The sequence below is a fragment of the Musca vetustissima genome, unplaced genomic scaffold, assembly GCF_032173495.1.
Source record: "Musca vetustissima isolate MV318-11 ecotype Yass unplaced genomic scaffold, APGP_CSIRO_Mvet_v1 utg11608, whole genome shotgun sequence".
In the NCBI taxonomy this organism is placed as follows: Eukaryota; Metazoa; Arthropoda; class Insecta; order Diptera; family Muscidae; genus Musca; species Musca vetustissima.
Genome location: NW_026876103.1, coordinates 139,008 through 158,545, shown reverse-complemented (window position 1 = coordinate 158,545; position 19,538 = coordinate 139,008). Strand labels below are relative to the sequence as shown.

The window sequence follows — 19,538 nt, the reverse complement described above, 5'->3', positions numbered from 1 at the left end:
ATTAAATCAAAAACCAAAACCCCAAGAAAATAAAATTAAGCCATTACCATAACTATTCTACAAAAAAAAAAATACAAATACAAATTTCCAATTCGATAATCAAGAAAGGCAATTTAAAGCAAAGAAGAAGAAGCATTCTATTACTACAAATGATAATAACCAATAACCATTTCAATTTAAATTCTAGAGTAAAAACCCAAAATATCCAATTTTCCACAAGACCAACAAAAGAAAACAATGAAATGAAAAGCGAACAAAAACCATACAAGAAAATTAGAATAGTAGTTGTGTTTGTTGTGCCTACCATATCTGGCCTTGAAAACACCTGCTGCGCACACAACGAATCTTTGAGGGAGGCTGTTCTATCGGGAAATATTATGGATTTGCCCGTCGTCGTGAGATCGGTTTTCTGGGCACATAACGTTGTCGTCGAATTCACTTTGGAGGCGTGAGACAAACGTTTCATATGTGTCCATACCTGATGCCAGGGTACATCTTTTTGCTGGACATGATGAACGACGGAGAACGTTGTGAAGTCGAGTTGGTAGGTTGATTTTGGGGGATATATAGAAAAGGAGAGAAAAAATAAGAAAAATAATAAAAATGATTTATTTTTATTAAAAAAAATTGAAAACAATTTAATAATAAACGCCAATTTATTTAATTTTTTGGTGGTAGATATTTTTTTTAACTTAAAAATTACTCAAAATAATTTCTTAAGATAAGGGTGTGTTGTCGCCGTGTGTTGTCCATTCACTTTGTGGTTCTTATCGCTATAAAAATTTCAATTTGGAAGACAAGGTATGAAATACCCATTCCATGGTATTTTAATGATGTCATTAACCCAATTATTTGTGTTTAGAAACCAATTCATCAAGTAGTTCGTTGTACTCATACTTTCACGTGTTGTAGTTGTTGTTATTGTGGTTAAATGCTCTCAATTTATTACTTTTGGCTTGACAATTAAGTAATTAAATTATTTTTGGAACATTACGTACATGAAACATTTTAGTAAATTGTTTGGAAAACTTTCAATTTTTTTGAGATAAGAGAAGAATTTTCTAAATTACTCAAATACTGGCACTAAATATCGTACCACTGAAGTTGGAAAAAGGTAGAATAAAAGATATTTTTTTATACAAATGTAATAAAATTGTACTATTTTTGGTGTCAAAGGGAAAATATAACATACCCATAATTTTAAACCAACAACTTATAAAAAATATTTCCAAAAATTTAATATAAAAATATTAGTTGCATTTTCGATAATCTGTATCGCGGAGAGGATATTTAATATATTTTATTATTTTCCGTACTTGTTAAAGCTAGCCGAATTCTACAGTAACTTTATGTGGGAGCTATGCCAAAGCTTGGGCATATATTGAATATTTTCTGCAAAGTATATTTTCTCCCATCAAGAACTCCGAATGCAATTTACAGCCACTTCGATGGGAAAATGCAGCTGAAACCTTCAAAGTATTGAAATTGGATCGAAATCCATATGTTGGGGCTATGAAAACGCTAGGCCCTATGTTACATATTTTCTGTAAACAATTTTTTCTCCACCAACAATCTGCAATGCTCAATTTCAATCTTTCATATACCCAAAATGATCGGCACCTTTATTGTAACTACAAGTTTCTACCAGTTGCTGGGATATGCTCGCTCGCGGGGTAGGATTTATCACACAAAATTTATACTGAAGTAACCGAGAGTGAAAATATGTAGTTTTAGTTTTCAAACTAAACTGATTCACAAATGTCAGATTCTTATATTACGTTGATTGAAGTCCGCAACGTCCGGCTCTGTTCTGCTGCTGCTCCGGTATGGCTGGCAATATTACAAATTGCTGGAGACGCAAGTTAGAGGATTTGCTCGTTGTGACGATCCTGCTTCGGTCCCTGCTGCGGTTTTCGATATAGGCCTCGACGGCTTTTCCCGATTAAACACTTTGCTACATAGGTCCCCGACAGCCCACGAAGGCTCTTTAGTACGGTTTGGTTAACATCACTTTTTCTTCAATAAAGCCACATGACGGCTCCTTATTTCGATTTGGTTAAAATCACGTTGCTATCTTCACTTACTTACGCTATCTTCTGAAGGAATTGAGATAGGCTACTGAAATTTTGCAAAGCTTGTCTTTTGCCTGCAGGCATGTCAAGTTCGAAGATAGGTCCATGTTTAGGCATATCTCCCATATAACAGTATCCCCCAATTTTCGGTATATTGGGGTTCTTGGGCTCGTTTTTCAACCGAATACGCTGAAATTTAGTACATTGGGTTCTTCTTGGGTATCAAATGTCTCCAAAAAAATTATAAATATAGGTCCACTTTTTCTGGTAGCCCCTATATAACGATACCTCCTAATTTTCAGTATTCCCCATGTTCGAACTTGAACTAATTTTGGAAGAAATAATAAGATGGGATGAAATCAAAATTTTTGAAACAAATTTGGTCCAAAGAAATATGGGGTCTAGGACCAATATTTAGAACCATAATCGGTTTGTAGAAATGTCGGTATAGGTACACTTTTTGGTATGTTCCCTATATTTTTATTTCAAGTACCTGTAATTCAAACTTAACGCCCGGTCAAACTTAACGCTTTTCCACTTATTCTACTTAGCCTCGAGAACTTCCCAATAGGCTCTTAACTTCGGTTTGGTTAAACTCACTTTTGTGTAAATAAATAAAGGCCCACGACGGATCTACTAAATCACTTTCTTTACAAATTGTACACACACAGCTATGTACTACCTTTTTCTGTGCTTCTCTACTTAGCCTCGGTAAATTCCTGATAGATTGGCCGCTCTGCACTGACTTATCCCGAGCCCGGCATGCCTCTCCCTTTTATACACTCGGTCACAAATTCCAGGATGCTTCCAGTTGAATTCCTCACGTCGAAACTCTGCTGCCGCGCCGGCCACGTGTCTTCTTTGCTAACGGGAACTTGTTTTAACGGGAACTATGTTTACATCATCATTAGAATTTACATCTCATTTTGATATCAACTATTCTACTCTATTTTGTTCAATTCATCAATTAGTTACATTGGTTATCAATACTATATTTAACTATTTAGATTGTTACTATTATTGGAAATTGAAACTAAAACAACATTTAACCTTCTTTAGAGTACTATTTAACCTTCTTTAGAGTAATTTAAAAAAAAATTTAAAAATTATTAACTTAATTTTTAAAAATTACTTAATAAAAACATACTACTATGGACAAAATGAGGGACGTTATATGGCCCTCATTTGTATGTATGTATTTTTAAAAATTAAAATGTATTTTTAAAAATTATTCATTTAATTTTTAAAAATTACTTATTAAAAAATAATCTGTGTTGTGTGGCATGGACAAAATGAGAGACGATTTACGTCCTTACGTTATATGATGAGGACCAATATTGAGTATTTTCTACAAAGATTTTTTTCACCCTCCAACAACCCGGAATGCCAAATTACAATCACTGCGCGAGCATTTATATTGGGGCTATAACAAATAATGATTTTTTTTTTTGCAAATGATAAATTATAATGACTTCGTATGCGCTATCAAATGGGCACTATGTAAAAACATGGACCTATATCACTCTCTAAGAACGCACCCAAAATATCGAAAGGGGAACCTAAAATATTGATTTATATTTTAGGTTTTGTCAAACCTGTTAAAAATCTATTTTCTATTTCGACTAAATAAAATTTGATTAAAAATTTGACGTATGAGTTGTGGTCCACAGATAGAATAAAGTTTTTGGGTAATTTAGGCTTTGAGATAATAAACCAAATATTTATGAAGAAAATCGAAAGTCTACTTAGCAATTTCCACAAAGAGAAAAATCGACTTTTCAATTGGTTGGAAATCAATGTACGTATCCCTAATATCATTATACCGTTTGAAAAACGTGCCAAAAATACAAAAAACCAGTGAGCGGAGCAGTATAGTCGGACGGGGCCGACCATATGATACCCTACACAACTACCACGGAACTCAAATTTTCTGCGGATGTTTATTCCGAGCTTAGGCAATATTTCGCGATATTTGCATCCTCTTGCCCGATTAGAGGTAAACAGAATCACTTCTTTACACTAAGTATTCAGTACAGCTATTGTCCAGATTCGCTTCACCGTGGGTTGTGTTGTGATGTTCGCTTTCATTTGTGGTCTATAGATCGAATCGAAAATAAGTATTCGATCCACTTCATTCCAAAATTATTATCTGATCATCACCGAAAATTATAGGCGTTGTCCTCTTGCCCGATTAGAGGTAAACAGAATCACTTCTTTACACTGAGTATTCAGTACAGCTATTGTCCAGATTCGCTTCAAGAGGACAACGCCGAAAATTATAGGCGTTGTCCTCTTGCCCGATTAGAGGTAAACAGAATCACTTCTTTACACTGAGTATTCAGTACAGCTATTGTCCAGATTCGCTTCACCGTGGGTTGTGTTGTGATGTTCGCTTTCATTTGTGGTCTATAGATCGAATCGAAAATAAGTATTCGATCCACTTCATTCCAAAATTATTATCTGATCATCACCGAAAATTATAGGCGTTGTCCTCTTGCCCGATTAGAGGTAAACAGAATCACTTCTTTACACTGAGTATTCAGTACAGCTATTGTCCAGATTCGTTTCACGGTGGGTTGTGTTGTGATGTTCGCTTTCATTTGTGGTCTATAGATCGAATCGAAAATAAGTATTCGATCCACTTTATTCCAAAATTATTATCTGATCATCACCGAAAATTATAGGCGTTGTCCTTTACCATAACTGGAACCTCATGGAACATTTCAAAGTGATCAGCGCTATAGTTCCGCTCTCTAGAGTGATAATGGGTTACTAAATAATATACGAATATGGAGACACCGGTAAATATTTAGGTGTAACTTCCACATCCGAGCACATACGACGATATAATTGGTATTAATTTAAAGGTAAACCACTCTTCTTGGATACGTTGTCAACTTCTTGGGTCTATATCCTTCAGGAGTAAATATATACACCATAGAATACAAATTTTGTAATTTTTCACACAAAAGTCAAGGTCCATTTGACCCGCTAAATATTGACCGATCTGTATCAAAACAGACATGCTTATTCTTTGACCCGATCCCCTTCTCAATGCAAAGTTTCACGATGTTCGGGCCATTATTGCGGCCTCTGGAGCGACCAGAAAAACCGACAAAAATTAAGTATTTGGTCCATTTCATCCCTTAAATATTAAACGATCTTTCCCAAAAACAATAGGGGTCTTCATTGGCCAGAACCCATCCTACATGCAAAATTTCGTGAAGATTGGACCATAACTGTGGCCTGTAGCGTGTTTACAAATTATAATGGACAGACGGACGGACGGACACACATGTCTAGATCAACTCAGCTAGTCGAGATATGACGATCGGTATACTTAAAGGTGGGTCTAGGACCAATATTTCGCGGCGTTACAAACTTTTGGGGCTGCACAAAGCTATAATACCCTGACAACATAGTTGTGTAGGGTTTAAAAACCGAAATTTGATGGATGAGCAAAATGTATACGCTCCGACAATTTACCTTATCGATATATTGGTGTTAAAACCCATACTTCTTTAGAGCAAATCCGTTTCAGATAATTCGGAGTCGATTTACAAATGTCCATCGTTCAGTCTGGCTAGCTGGCGAGCACGATAACTATTGAAAGGAGTAGCCGATTTCATCCCACCTTTGCCCATCCTAATATTTCTTTAAAACTTAAATCAAGTTCGATGTTGGGAAATATTGGTCCACTCCTTCCCACTATTGTTCAAGATTTTACTAATTTTTTTTCAAAACATCATGTATGCGTTTTGATTCAAACTTTTTGCACAAAGTATTTCATATTTTATTTTACTTTAAACATTACACGTCATAATATTTTTACGAAATAATGTACGTGGGGATGGGTCCCAAAGTGGGACCCATCTATATATTACTTTGTAATATTTTTATCAAACCTATATGAAATCCGAAGATGTAGTCCTCCCGACAAATTGTCAATTCTTTAACAAAAATGGATACATTATGTGGGACGCGAATTACCTGAGTGGCATAGTGCGATGGAAAATGTGCAAGACTACAAGTCGCTGATTCTCGGGAAAAAGGAGAAAACATGTTAGATATTGATTCTTTATGGAAACCCTATGAAGCGTTGTTTCTAGGCAACGATAGATTGCAGACTACAACGAAACTAACGTAAGGACTTATCGAGTAAGACGGTGATGATAATCCTATGCTCCCAGTAGAAAAACAAAAAGACAGGGTCTCAGACAAATATTCCGATTTCTTATACCCTTGTAAGTAATGCCTTTGGTTTCACTGTCAAAATTAAAATGGGAATGCCAGGTGATAGCACCATGCAGAGGTAATTGACAAATATAAATAATGAAGGATCCCAACCACTGCATAAAATTCAAAGAGCAGTTGTTTCTAGGCAACACTAGGTGACACCCAAACCACTTAGGACTGGCTATAACAAAACAAGCTCTACTTAGCTATAATAAAGACAATGAAATTAATTATCTAACGCATTAAATATTGGGATGTTATCAAGAAGAGTAATAGTAGAAAAACGCAATGGCGTAACAGTAGAAAAACAAATGGCAATACTTAAAAAGCAGGGAACCCAACCACTAGGATACTTGGAAAAGGCTACAACAGACCTAGCTGAAAAAAAAACAAATTAATTTGAGCAACGAAATTAACACAAAATGGGAATGTCAGGAAATACAGCCATCCAGGGGTAAATGACAACACTAGATAATCAAGAACTTCAACCACTTTACAAAATTCAAGGGGACATTGTGCTAGTCAACTAGAGATGGCATCCCCATCACCTTTCGACTGTATCGAAAATTGTACACCTTGTGAAAACACAATGATGTCAAGAGGAGTAACAGGAGAAAAATCCATAGTCTCAAATTTCTTACACTCTTGTCGAATTTAATATTCATTTGGTTTCACTGCCTTAAAAATATGGATACCACAAAATAGGAATGTAAGGAGATAGCGCAAAATTCAAGTAGTTCTTGTTTTTGGACGCATCGATAGATGGCAGCCCCATCATCTACAACAGCCTACGGCATAGTTGAAATAAAATTAATCAATAAAAAGATTAACGAAACTAACACAAGGACTAATCGAGCAAGATGGTTATGCTTTTTTGAAGCCCTACGATCTACAGATGAGTCATGCTTAAATCCTGCGTGGTCTAGACTTAGTAAATTTATACTAACTATAGATTTAGTGCAATTATCGGCAAAACTTTTTGACTTTTTAATAAAACTGAATAATTTCGTAAATATAATTATGATCGAAGCACCAGCGGCATTCTTCGTACACGTATTCCATTATATTCATATTTTTCATTTGAAATACCATATTTTCTACAAAATAATTATTGAGGTATTTTAATAATACCAACCTGTAATAAACCTAACTACATTCGTAACACTGTATGGCGCCCAATTAAAAATAAAAAATATCGCATTGATAAGAAAAAATCCTAACATTGAAATAGTTTAAAAGTACTTAAATTTCACACGTGAATTTTGCAATAAAACATTTAAATTGTTTCCAATCGGACGAACTGATAAGACTGATATTGGTAAATGCTTATGAATCAAATTTCATGTGAAAGTTTATGACTGAAATACTTTGTCGGCTGGTAACAAACAGTGATTAACAATGAATAATATTCTTAATAAACTAATAGATGATGGTGATGTCAGAGGCAAACTTTAGATTACTCAAAGTTAAGGTTTCTCTTGATTAAAAAATAATGCTTGAAGATTTTATTTTTATTCTAACTGTGTCACTTTTCGAAAATATAAAACTATTAAATATTTTTCCGATTTTGTTTATGTAAAATTGAAATTATATATCTTGTGATATTTTTATTTTGCACCTGTCAACACATGTGTCAAACACACACATTTTCTGCAATTCAGGTCACTGCCGGCTGGCATTCCCTTTTTCCGTTTGGCAAAATCTATAGCAAAACTGCAACAGGAAATTACACAAAAAGGCATACAGACGAAGACGGCGAAGGATAGGCGACGAAAAAAGCAACTATGAAATAGCATCCGTTCGTTATTTGAAATTGGATTTTATGTACCATGCCACATTGTCGCAGCAACAGCACATTGAACACAATTGCACCCTAGCACACACGTGCACACATAGTTTGCTATGTTTTTGTGCATGCTGCATGGTTAGTGCAACAGCCACAGAAGCGTTAAAACGAGGTCATTTATGTGATATCAGTGGTGCATTGTAGTTGCCATTGGATGCTGTTGAATGTAATGTGTTTTTTTATGATAGATATTTCGATTTTTCTTTTCCTCCACTATCTCCCTCTTTCCACTCCATAACATTGGCCAACAATAAACACATTATATACGTACGGGTATATATGTGTAGAGATAAGGACAATACAAAAGAAAATCCATTATGGGATATTTTTTTATCAGACATTACTTTTTTGGGAGGCTAAATAGATGCCACATCTGCTTCGAAGGGGTAGGGGAGTGTTATATGGGGAAAAACATCCATTTTTTATGATGTGTAATATGGGCTTTGGGATTTTTTGCTCATTTGGAAAAGTAAGCAAAGTAAAGGGATGACTGTGAAATTGTTGGAAGCTGAGTTTTCCACATATTTTATGGGTGGACGAATAATAACTGTAATTTTTGATGGTAAATCCAATTATCCGCAATATCTAAGGGAACTATAGAGTATACCTATAGGCGTCGATTCTTAAAACATGTTTATTAGGGTCTTCCAATAGGAGTGGATTTTTTAAATTGTTTCTTAGGGTTTACCAATAGGCGTGGATTTTTTAGGGTCAGATTTAGCTATAGCTCCCATTCATATTTTCGTCCAATTTAATGTAAATGATGCAACAAAGTCTCTATACATCTTTCGATTTGCACGATTTTTGGCACAGCTCACTTAATTAAGTCTAGAATAATGTGTACTAAGTGTCATGAAAATCGGTTCAGATTTGGATATAGCTCCCATATACATTTGCGTCGGATATGTATATGGTGCACCGAAGTTCCTATATATCTTTCCATGTGCACGAAATTTGGCACAGCGCACTTAATTGAGTCTAGAATGATGCGCGTTAAGTTTCGTGAAAATCGGATCAGATTTAGATATAGCTCACATATAAATAAATCGTCCGATTTGATATAAATTATACACCAAATTTCTTATATATCTTTCGATTTGCAATTCCAAAAGGCGTAGATTTTTTAAAATTCTTTTTTAAGGTCTTCCAAAAGGCATATGAAAGGCCCAAAAAGTCTAATCATAGGCGTGAATTTTTTTAAAATATTTTTAGGGTCTATTTACAGACCTGGATTTTCTGAAAATATTTTTAGGGTCAATGTACAGGCCTAGATTTTTTGAAAAAAAAAATTGCGATCTATCTACAGGCCTGGATTCTATAAAATATTTTTTACGATCTATCTACAGGCATGGATTTTTTTTAAATATTTTTAGTGTCTATCTACAGGCCTGGATTTTCTGAAAACAGTTTTTAGTGTCTATCTACAGTCCGGGATTTTTAAAAATATTTTTTGGGTTCCACATATAGGCGTGGATTTTTAAGAAATATTTGTTGACCTCTGATTATAGATAATGTTACGTATATTATGTGGTTATATTTTCAAACCTCTTTTTATTTTTTGGTTAACCCCATTAAATAACAACAAAATCCGACAGAATTAGGCAAATATCCTCTCCGTCGCCTGTGTGTGTTACTTCTATTTATATTTGCCTAAATATTACTACGAATATCTGTAATATTATGCACTTCCGTTCGTTCCGACGCCATCACCACTCTAGCCACTGCTAGCTGCAGACCGTTGCTATCCACAGCACTGACGCCCGCCGTCTACTCCATTTCCCGCTGCCTCCAAAAATGCCTACATGAAAGAAAAACCTTTGAATTGCATGCACTTGGTAAGGGGACACTCACTGGCTGTGAGCCACATAATGATTGTGTTTGTATTAAAATTATGTCTGCCCCAGTGTGTGTGTGCATGTGTTTTTTATGCATTTTGGTTGTTTTGATTACTTTTTATAGTTGCTGTTTTTTATTATTTATCTGTTTTGGTTTTTTGTTTATTTGAACTCTCTGTATGGGGTGTGAGTCAAGTGTTGTTCTTGTTGTCGTTGCCGAGAGTGAGTATTCCATGTGCCGTTCTTTTGAAAATCAAAGAGAGTGAGTTAGAGGGTTTTGTTTTGTTTGGGGGAGAAAATATGCCTTTTATGTTGCCACACTCAATTTGCATTCAGAAAAAAAAAACACAAACAAATAGGCACACACATGTGTGCGTGTGTGTGTGTGCGCACAAAAACAAACCACATATTCTCTGTAGCCATTGGGAAAAAATTGAATGAGTTGCGGCACAAGTGTATAACGGATTTGCATAACTTCACGTGTTCGTATGATTGTCTGTCTGCCTAGCTGCCCGTCTGTCATATTGTTGCTTTTTTCGGTGGTTTACTTAATTAATGAATGAAAAGACCATTTAATTTGTCCATACTTCCTTCCGTTGCCCCAACCAATCACAGCGGTAGTCAATGAATGCATTCATTATTGGAGTTGATTCAGAAAAAAGGGGAAATCTACGGGGTGACCACGACCCACCACCACGAATCTGTCCTTCCATCATAAACATATATTTCAGGGTTATTGCCAATGATAATTGCGGTTAACTGGAGAATATTTTTAATGCAGTGTTATATGAAGGTATGAATGTGTGTATGTTTGTACGTACAACGGAAGAGACGAGATTATTGACCTTTATGTATATTTGCCCTTTCCCCCTAAAAAGTTCTATGCAAAACAAGTGGTTGAAATAACAAAACATCAACGAATTTTTGCCACACACAGACAGTGTAGACTGTGTGGGATTTGTGCAAGGGTAAGAAATAATAAGGAAATAAGAAAGGGGTTTCGTATAGAATTTTGATTTTGTAAATAGGAAATATTTTCTTTAACAATTTTTCCACATTTTCTATGATGGAAATATTGGAAAAATAAAAATAAATTAAAAAAGAAACCAAAAATCTTCTTAATTTTCTATGAGAATAAATAATAAACGAAAATTGTCAATATATTTTTTTTGATACAGGATCATGGCAAAGCTCCCTGAGAACGGTACAACCCCATTTGTATACCCTTTACCACACTGTGGTACAGGATATTGTGGCTTTGAACATATGTTTGTAACAGGCAAAAGTAAACGAGATATAGTACGATTTGAGAATATGCATAGAATCTTATTCTGAGTCCAATTATGCATGTCAGTCCATGTATCCTTGTGAACAATGTACAGGTCGCATTTTGATCTAAATTGGATGAAATTTGGCACAGTCCACCTATTTGGCCCAAGAACGAAGCCAATTGAAATTGAAGAAAATCGGTTTATATTTAGATATAGCTCCCATTTATACTTTAGTCCGATTTGATTTATATGGTGCTCCAAACTACCAAGGTTTGTCCGAGAGGTTTGAGACAAGATTTTGCACAGCGTACTGAATTGGGTAATGTTTGATATCTGTGAAGTTTTGTTGAAATTGGCTCAGACCTAGTTACTAGACTTATATAGTTATATAAATTTTTGTTCGATTTCATGCTATTGATGCACCGAGGAGCCTAAGTTTAATCGCTTTACATGAAATATGGCAGAGGATATTGGATTGAAATCGAAATTTTTTGAAATCGGTTCAAGATTAGAAATTGTTTCCATATATATGATACGATTTCACCTAAATGGTATACCAAATAAAAATTTTTTTCCGATTGAAAAGAATTTGTGTACTACATACCAAATTGGACCTATAATAACGTGTTTTGGATTTTCTAAAATATATTCCGATGTAGATATAACTCCGATGCAATTTGTGCACCAAATAGTAATGGTTTCTCATAGCGAGATAAAATTGTGGACAGCGCATTGTGATGCAGAATACCAAATGGCGTATGCCACGGTTGGTCAAATACTTCCAGATTCCATACATAATTTTTCTCGATTTATACAAATGGCACACTAAAGAACTCTTCTGGACATATAATATTTATACGATATTATTTTACGTATGTCCCATTAAAAATGTATCCCCCCTTGGAGAACATAACATATTCGGCAATCTGGTCCTCTCACCACATACTCTCCTCCAATTTAGATCTGCTGTTTCTGTATCTTTATTCTAGTAGTGTAGCTTATCATAATGACCATAAAGCCTTGAGCTGCTTGCAACAGTTCCACAGCTTGAATTAAAATACAAAACGACATTTATTTTGCAGTGTTCATCTGAAAGAGCATGGGCGTAGCCTCTTTAGGTCTACTACAATAGATAGTTGATAACATATGATACCACACATACTCTTAGAGATGCTAAAAGCTTATTTTGAAGTACATTATGCGAAGAGTTTGCACGGAAATATTGGTCCTAGACTCTTTTTGGTTGATATAGATGTCACAAACATGATTCGAGCATTACGAAATTTGACACCGGGAAGGGAACCGATCAGCGAATTTTTGCCCAGGCTCTAAATTTAGTGTATTTGACGGCCCTTCCGACAATACCCTCACCAAATTTCCTACAAATGATAGACTAAAGAACACTAGGCTGTCCGATTGACATGCAAATTTGTCATAGATTTCAGAATGGAATATGTATGGGTTGTTTTTAATTAATTAAAATATATACATAGTTTACCCATTCTACCTAGTTTACACATTTCGTCCGATTCCATGTCAATAGCTCTCCAAAGACGCTATATCTGTTTTATTGAGAGGATATTGTAGGAAGGAGCATCTCTGTTTGCACCGAAATTGGTGATGGGTATCATATAGTCGGCACCGTTCGACTTTTGAACTTTTCTTACTGGTTTAATTTTAATTTTCTGGGGGGGAATTACCATCAGATTTTTTTATAAATAAAGTACCAAAAGTTGATTCTCAAACTTTTATAATGGGAAAAATAATGTGCGCAATTTTAAACTAAATACAAAATAACAAATATTTACCACGATTTGTATTTTAATATGCACTTATTTTCCTACTGAAAATATATAAAAGTCGATTTTTTCACTTCAAAAAAAGTGTAATATATATAAAAGTATACTTGATTTTCCAATTTTTAGTAATTTGCCTTTTCTGTCACCTTCTCTATTAATAAACAACAAAAATATTTGTTGTTGCTATTGCTAAAAACTGTAACGGCGACAAACGAAAAAGGTTTAAGTTGTGTGTTTGGTTACTGTTGTTTTGTTTTTGCGCCACTGTTATAGTTGTAATATTTTCTTAGCTGGTGCTCTTGTGGTTTGCTGTTGTCGTTGTTATGACAATTGTCTGCACCCGAACAAACCCACAATGTATAACAACAAAAAGAAAATAACAACAACAACAAAACTCTATTCAAACTAAAATGATGGATTTGTTGTAAGTAAAAACCAAATATCGTCACATTTACCCCTCTGCGAATGTACGATTGAGCGAACGAACGACCGACCGACCAACAAACACTTGCTGCACACATGAAAAGAGCAGCAGCAGACGAATAACACTACCGCTAGCAACCAATAACAACAACAACAACTGCAGTTACCCACCATCATTCTGCAGCCATTGAAATGAGCACACAAAAGAATTGTAAAAAAATGAAAAAATTCACATAAAAACAACAACAATGCAAGAAAAAAATCATAAAAAATATTGTTGAAGTTTTTATTTTGTTGTTGTTTTTTATTTTTTTATTCAACAATAATCCAACTGTAAATACAACTCATTAAACGGAAATAACAATTAAACACTGTTGAATTTGTATATCGAAAGTGTGTGTTGAGTGAGAGAGAGGTGGAGAGTGTGAGAGGGAGTACCGTAGCAATTGTAGAAAATAATCCATCACATTACAAACAATGGTGAATGGTGGCGTATGCTACACCCGTAAAATGTAAATAAATAGTTGTTGTTTTTGAAAAACCGGTTAATGATTCATGGAATTAAATGTTGGATGCCAATGGAATGGGAAGGCGATAGGAGTTTGAAATGGAAATAAAGGAATTCGGGGATCAAATGGGTCAAAGTGTTTCGAATAACGCACAGAAAAATGAGACTCTTTAGCAGTGTTGCCAATTTGGTCATGACTGGCCAAATTTGAACCGAAAAAAATAAACAAGGTTATAATTTGGTCCCATCGTTGCCTATTTCGATCCATTTACTACTAATAACAATATTACTTATATAAATATGAGGACTATTTTTGTCTAATATGTTAATCCACAGTAGACTCTCTGAAAGGGTCTTTTCGGTCCCCCTTTACAGAAATGATTGAAAATTCATTTAAAACGGGGTAATAGCAGTTCAGAATATTCCAGAAAAATGTTCACCATAAAATTTACTATTAGTCTCCGAAAATCAGGGTTAAAACCGATCTTATTCCGAGTTTGTACCAATTTTTCCCACTAGATGCCGTTTTAGACGGATGGCGTGAAGGACAAAAATATTCCCCATCAAATTTTAGTATAAGTCACTGAACAGCATAGATATATATCGAATATATATAGATGTCACTTTAGGACAAAAAATTCAAAAAGTATTAGCATTTTTTAACAGAACTGCATGAATTATTTAGTTCCTGTTGTGGAGTGAAACGAAATATATAGAATCTCCAAAGGTGGACTAAATGTTTAAGTAGTTTGGTGTTTGAGCAATTTGATGGAAAGCAATTCTCCTTTAAAAATTATTGATATTTTATTGAAATATTTACTTACTTAGAAACATTGCAGAATCTCCATTGATTAAATTTTATATCACACATACCTAAAAGAGAAGTAGAAGATACATTTATTAGTAAAGAATAGATATAAAATAAATAGTAATATTAAGGTTTTTTAATAATTTTTAAAAGATCTAACATTTTTTTATTTTGAAATTTTCAAGGACCTCAAAAAGTCCTTTTTTGTAGGGTCAATAAGGCCCAAAGCGTGGATTTTTTTATATATAGCTATAGTATATTAGGCGTGGATTTTTTAAAAAATGTTTTCCAGGAAGTATAGTTGGCGTTTTTTGCAGGGTCAACAAGGTCCAAAGCGTGGATTTTTTTTATATAGCTTAGTATATTAGGGGTTGATTTTTTAAATAATTTTTTCATGTAGTACAATAGGCGTGGATTTTTTAAAAAATGTTTTCCAGGAAGTGTGGTAGGCGTGGATTTTTAAAATATTTGTTTGTACATGTAATATACTAGGTGTGGATTTTTTAAATAATTTTTTAAAATAGTATATTAAGCGTGGCTTTTTTAAATAATTTTTTAAAGTAGTATATTAAGCGTGGATTTTTTAAATATGTTTTTCTTCTAGTAATATATTAGGCGTGGATTTCTTAAATCATTTTTTTCAAGTAGTATAGTAGATTTTTAATTATTAATAAATAATAATTTTAATTATTAAATTTTTTAAATCATTTTTTTCAAATATTATATTAGATTTTTAATTATTAATAAATAATTATTTTAATTATTAGATTTTTTAAATACTTTTTTCAAATAGCATTAGGAGTGGATTTTGTATTTTTTTTATTTTTTGTTTGTGTTAAAAAATTTTTTTATGTAGCATATTACGCATGGATTTTTTAAAAAATTTTTTCCAACTAGCATATGAGGCGAAGATTTTTTTCAAGTTGTATTTTAGGCGCGGATTTTTTAAATAATTTTTTTTTCGAATAGTATATTAGGCGTAAATATTTTAAATATTTTTTTTTCAAGTATTATAATAGGCGTAGATTTTTTAAATATTTTTTGTAAGTAGTATATTAAAAAAAAACAATTTTTCTCTCCCATGACAAAATATTGTCCAGCTACGCTCATGTCTAAGTATTAATAGTATATATTAGTATATTAGGCGTAGATATTTTAAATATTTATTTTTAAGTATTATAATAGGCGCAGATTTTTTAAATATTTTTTGTAAGTAGTATATTAAAAAAAACATTTTTCTCTCCCATGACAAAATATTGTCCAGCTACGCTCATGTCTAAGTATTAATAGTATATACATATATATTCATAGAAAGAAGAGCCAGTCAAAAGCAACTTAAAAGCATATCATGAACTTAACATAAATCTCCAGCAGACTGCAGATGATGGGATATCATGCAAAAACAGCAACAACAACAAAAACATACTAAACTACTATAGCAACTATAATAAGAATAACAACAACAATTTATTTATGCTAAAAGAACAACAAATACATTTGTTGTTGTTTAGCTAGCTTGTAGTTAGTTCGGTTGTCTGTCTGTCCCTCTTCATGACGTTGTTGTTTGGTTTTTGCTCTGTTCACTTACAACAAAAAAGGGCATTGAGCCATAAGATATTCATATTCATAAGATTTCCAAACAGTCTGATGCAGAGGGAGCAGATGAAAATGCAATGAAAAAAACTGCAGATAGTAGCTGTACTGTAAGCGGCCGTTGAAACTACTGGCTTGTAACAGTTATAAACTGTTTTTCGTTTAGTTTTTTTTCAACTTTTCTTTAATACATTATTACCGGAATATGTATATAAATATTTGTAGCACTTCTTAGCCGCTTGAGTGGTAAAATACAAACAAAAATATTTTGTTTGTGTGTAAGAAAAATGACTGAAAAAAATTTACTGAAAGAAAGCAAGTGAGGTTGTGGAAGAATTCCAAATAATTCTGTGTGTGTGTGTTTTTGCAAACATATCTACACACAGTACCTAGGCACACAGAGGGAGAAAAATGTTGAAAACTATGTTGGGAATGTAACTGACCCTAGACAAAATGTTGCAACATAATTTGGGAATGTGGGAATTTCAAAAAACTAATGATGATTATTCGGAAAAATGTTTTTGTGGAAAAAACATAAATATGCGAAGGAAGGGGTGGAGAGAGATGTGTTTAATATTTTACACAGCTATTTTGGACCTACTAAGGGATCCTTCAAAAAATAGTTTGTGAAAATAAAAACAAAGAAAAATATATACAGACGGTTGTATGCCACTCAGAATTCACAGTCTAGTGTCGAGTGGAACCTTTCTTAACTTAATTAATAATTTAAAAAAAAATGTGAGGGTTTGTGGGTGATGTACCAGAGCTGGTGGACGTATATGACTAGTCGCACTAAATGAATTATTTGTTTGAATATTAAGATCTACCAAGTTTAGACAACTAAGGAGTTCCCACACCCCTAATGTATTTATCAACAAGTTAACCGTATATAAGAAGTTACCGGGAGAAATTGACCTATAAGCCCCATCTTCCAATTTATTACAGTTTTTACATTAATGTAACGATGTGCAATTTTCAAAATGTTGACACTTCTTTGTTCGGGAGTTATAAGAAGGTGTGGACCGATGCTTCCCATTTTCGTTTTGGATTAAATCGGAAACCTCCAAATGCGCGATATTGGTTTTACATATTTAAAAAAAAAATTGTACACTTTGTGGACCTATGGGTCTTAACTTCTAGCTAAATTTCAATTGGGTATAAATATTACGATGGGAAAAGTTTCGAGACTATGGATATTCCGTTCGCTTTATATGAGATTTACTAATTTTCAAAATATTGACACTTTGTGAGGGTGAACCGATAACCTCTAATTTAAAAATTAATTTTCAGCAACATTTTGAAGATTTTGAATATGTTATCTTCTGTATTATTACCTAAGTATTATTTCCGATCTTAGACACATTTTCCAAACGAAATGATGCTAATTTAACACTTCGTGTTATTGAAGGGGAAAAAGCTTATTCGGACACAAATTGTTCATCATAGGTCCATGTTACACAATAGTCTCTACATAAAGGTCATGCCCAGAAGTGGTTGTATGTCTGGATTTTGCGGAGATATACATAATACAGGTCAGAATAGAATAGCTTCAATATGAAGTCTCCGCCACATCTTAGATGTTTTGATTGTAATTTGACACTTCTGTTTCTTGGAGGGTAATAATTGGCAAAAATTTGAAGTCCATCTTTTAACATAACCTTCATATAAAGGCACTTCCATATTATACCCTACACAGTTAGTTTGTAAAGGTATTTTGTAATAATGCGAATGGATATCTTAAAATTTAGATTCAATTTTTACTCCGGAAACTATTACTCGGAAAATGTGCTGCAGTGGAGCTGCTGACCTCTAATCAACCAAGATAGTGCAAATATCGCGTAACTTAGAGATCAGTTGAAGTTGTGTAGGCTATCATATGGTCGGCGCCGTCCGACAACACTGCTCAGATCACTGGTTTGAAATATAAATTTATGTTATGAACTGGAGCCATAAAAAAGTTTCAACTCATTTGGGGCATTTAGTTGATAATTTGGCATTCAGGGTTCGTGGAGGGTAAAAATGTGTTGAGAGAAAATTCATAACATGAGACTATGTTACCGAAATACCTGTTATGTCCAGTTCTGAACCTTTCCGAATAATACAATATAGTTCTTTTTGCACAGACTCTACATTTTAAGGCAGTGTTCGCAAAAAAACGGTACACTATCGTAGTGTACCGTACCAGGAACACAAACACTAAAAAAAATTTAGCGTTAGTGTTCCGGTACACAAACATTAAAATTTATTTTAGTGTTACTGTTCCGGAGCACAACGAAATTCGTAGTGTACCGCAGTCGGAGCACTAAAAATCGTAGTGTACCGCGGTCGGAACACTAAAAAATCGTAGCGTACCGCGGTCGGAACACTAAAAATCGTAGTGTTCCACTTGCCGGAGCACTAAAAATCGTAGTGTTCCACTGACCGGAACACTAAAAATCGTAGTGTTCCATTTGACGGAACACTAAAAATCCTAGTGTTCCACTTGGCGGAACACTTAAAATCGTAGTGTTCCATTTGTCGGAACACAAAAAGATGTATTTATTATATTTTATTATTTGTATGAATAAAATTTATATTTTTTCAATAGATTTAATAAATAGAAAACTTTTTAAATTTGTATTTGTTTATATTTTATTAAAAACTAGCGGGCCCGGCAAACGTTGTCTTGCCTAGCAATATAGTTGACGTATAATTTTCGTCATTTTAGGTTGGTTCTTATACCCTCCACAGATTTTTGTAATACCTTGGTATTTGTCCGAACACACAGAAAATAACATTACTGTACTGAATATTTAAAATGTTTTGTTTATGAGCTATTTGCTATTTTTGTCTTCTAAAGTTTTTGTTGAAATTGAATTCGTGGAAAATCAATTTAAATTAAAAACATTTAAATGCGGATTTAATTATATTTTCCCCAATATATTTATTAGACTTCCATATAACGGTAGCGTAATATTAAATTAGCTTTTTATACCCTTTACGATATTATATAGAACTTTGAAATTTGCACATTTCTACTACTCATAAGATATTTGGTATTGGTTCACTTTACCAAATTCAACAGAATTACTTCTAATTTAATAATAGGGATACTACTACTAATACTGCCTAATTGAGATGATCAATTGGGCCAAGAATTCGAATATC

At 33.6% G+C, this 19,538-nt stretch overlaps 1 protein-coding gene across 1 annotated transcript in view; it reads right to left on the bottom strand.

Annotated features, from left to right (window-relative positions):
• Positions 1-261: 261 nt before the first annotated feature.
• The window catches only part of LOC133338610 (uncharacterized), a gene marked incomplete at its 3' end in the record, with an annotated part of 38,944 nt that continues 19,667 nt past the window's right edge, over positions 262-19,538 (bottom strand). The window contains exon 2 of the mRNA XM_061546775.1: positions 262-502. Within this exon, the coding sequence (XP_061402759.1) occupies positions 262-502 (241 nt within the window). The remainder of the gene's footprint in view (positions 503-19,538) is intronic.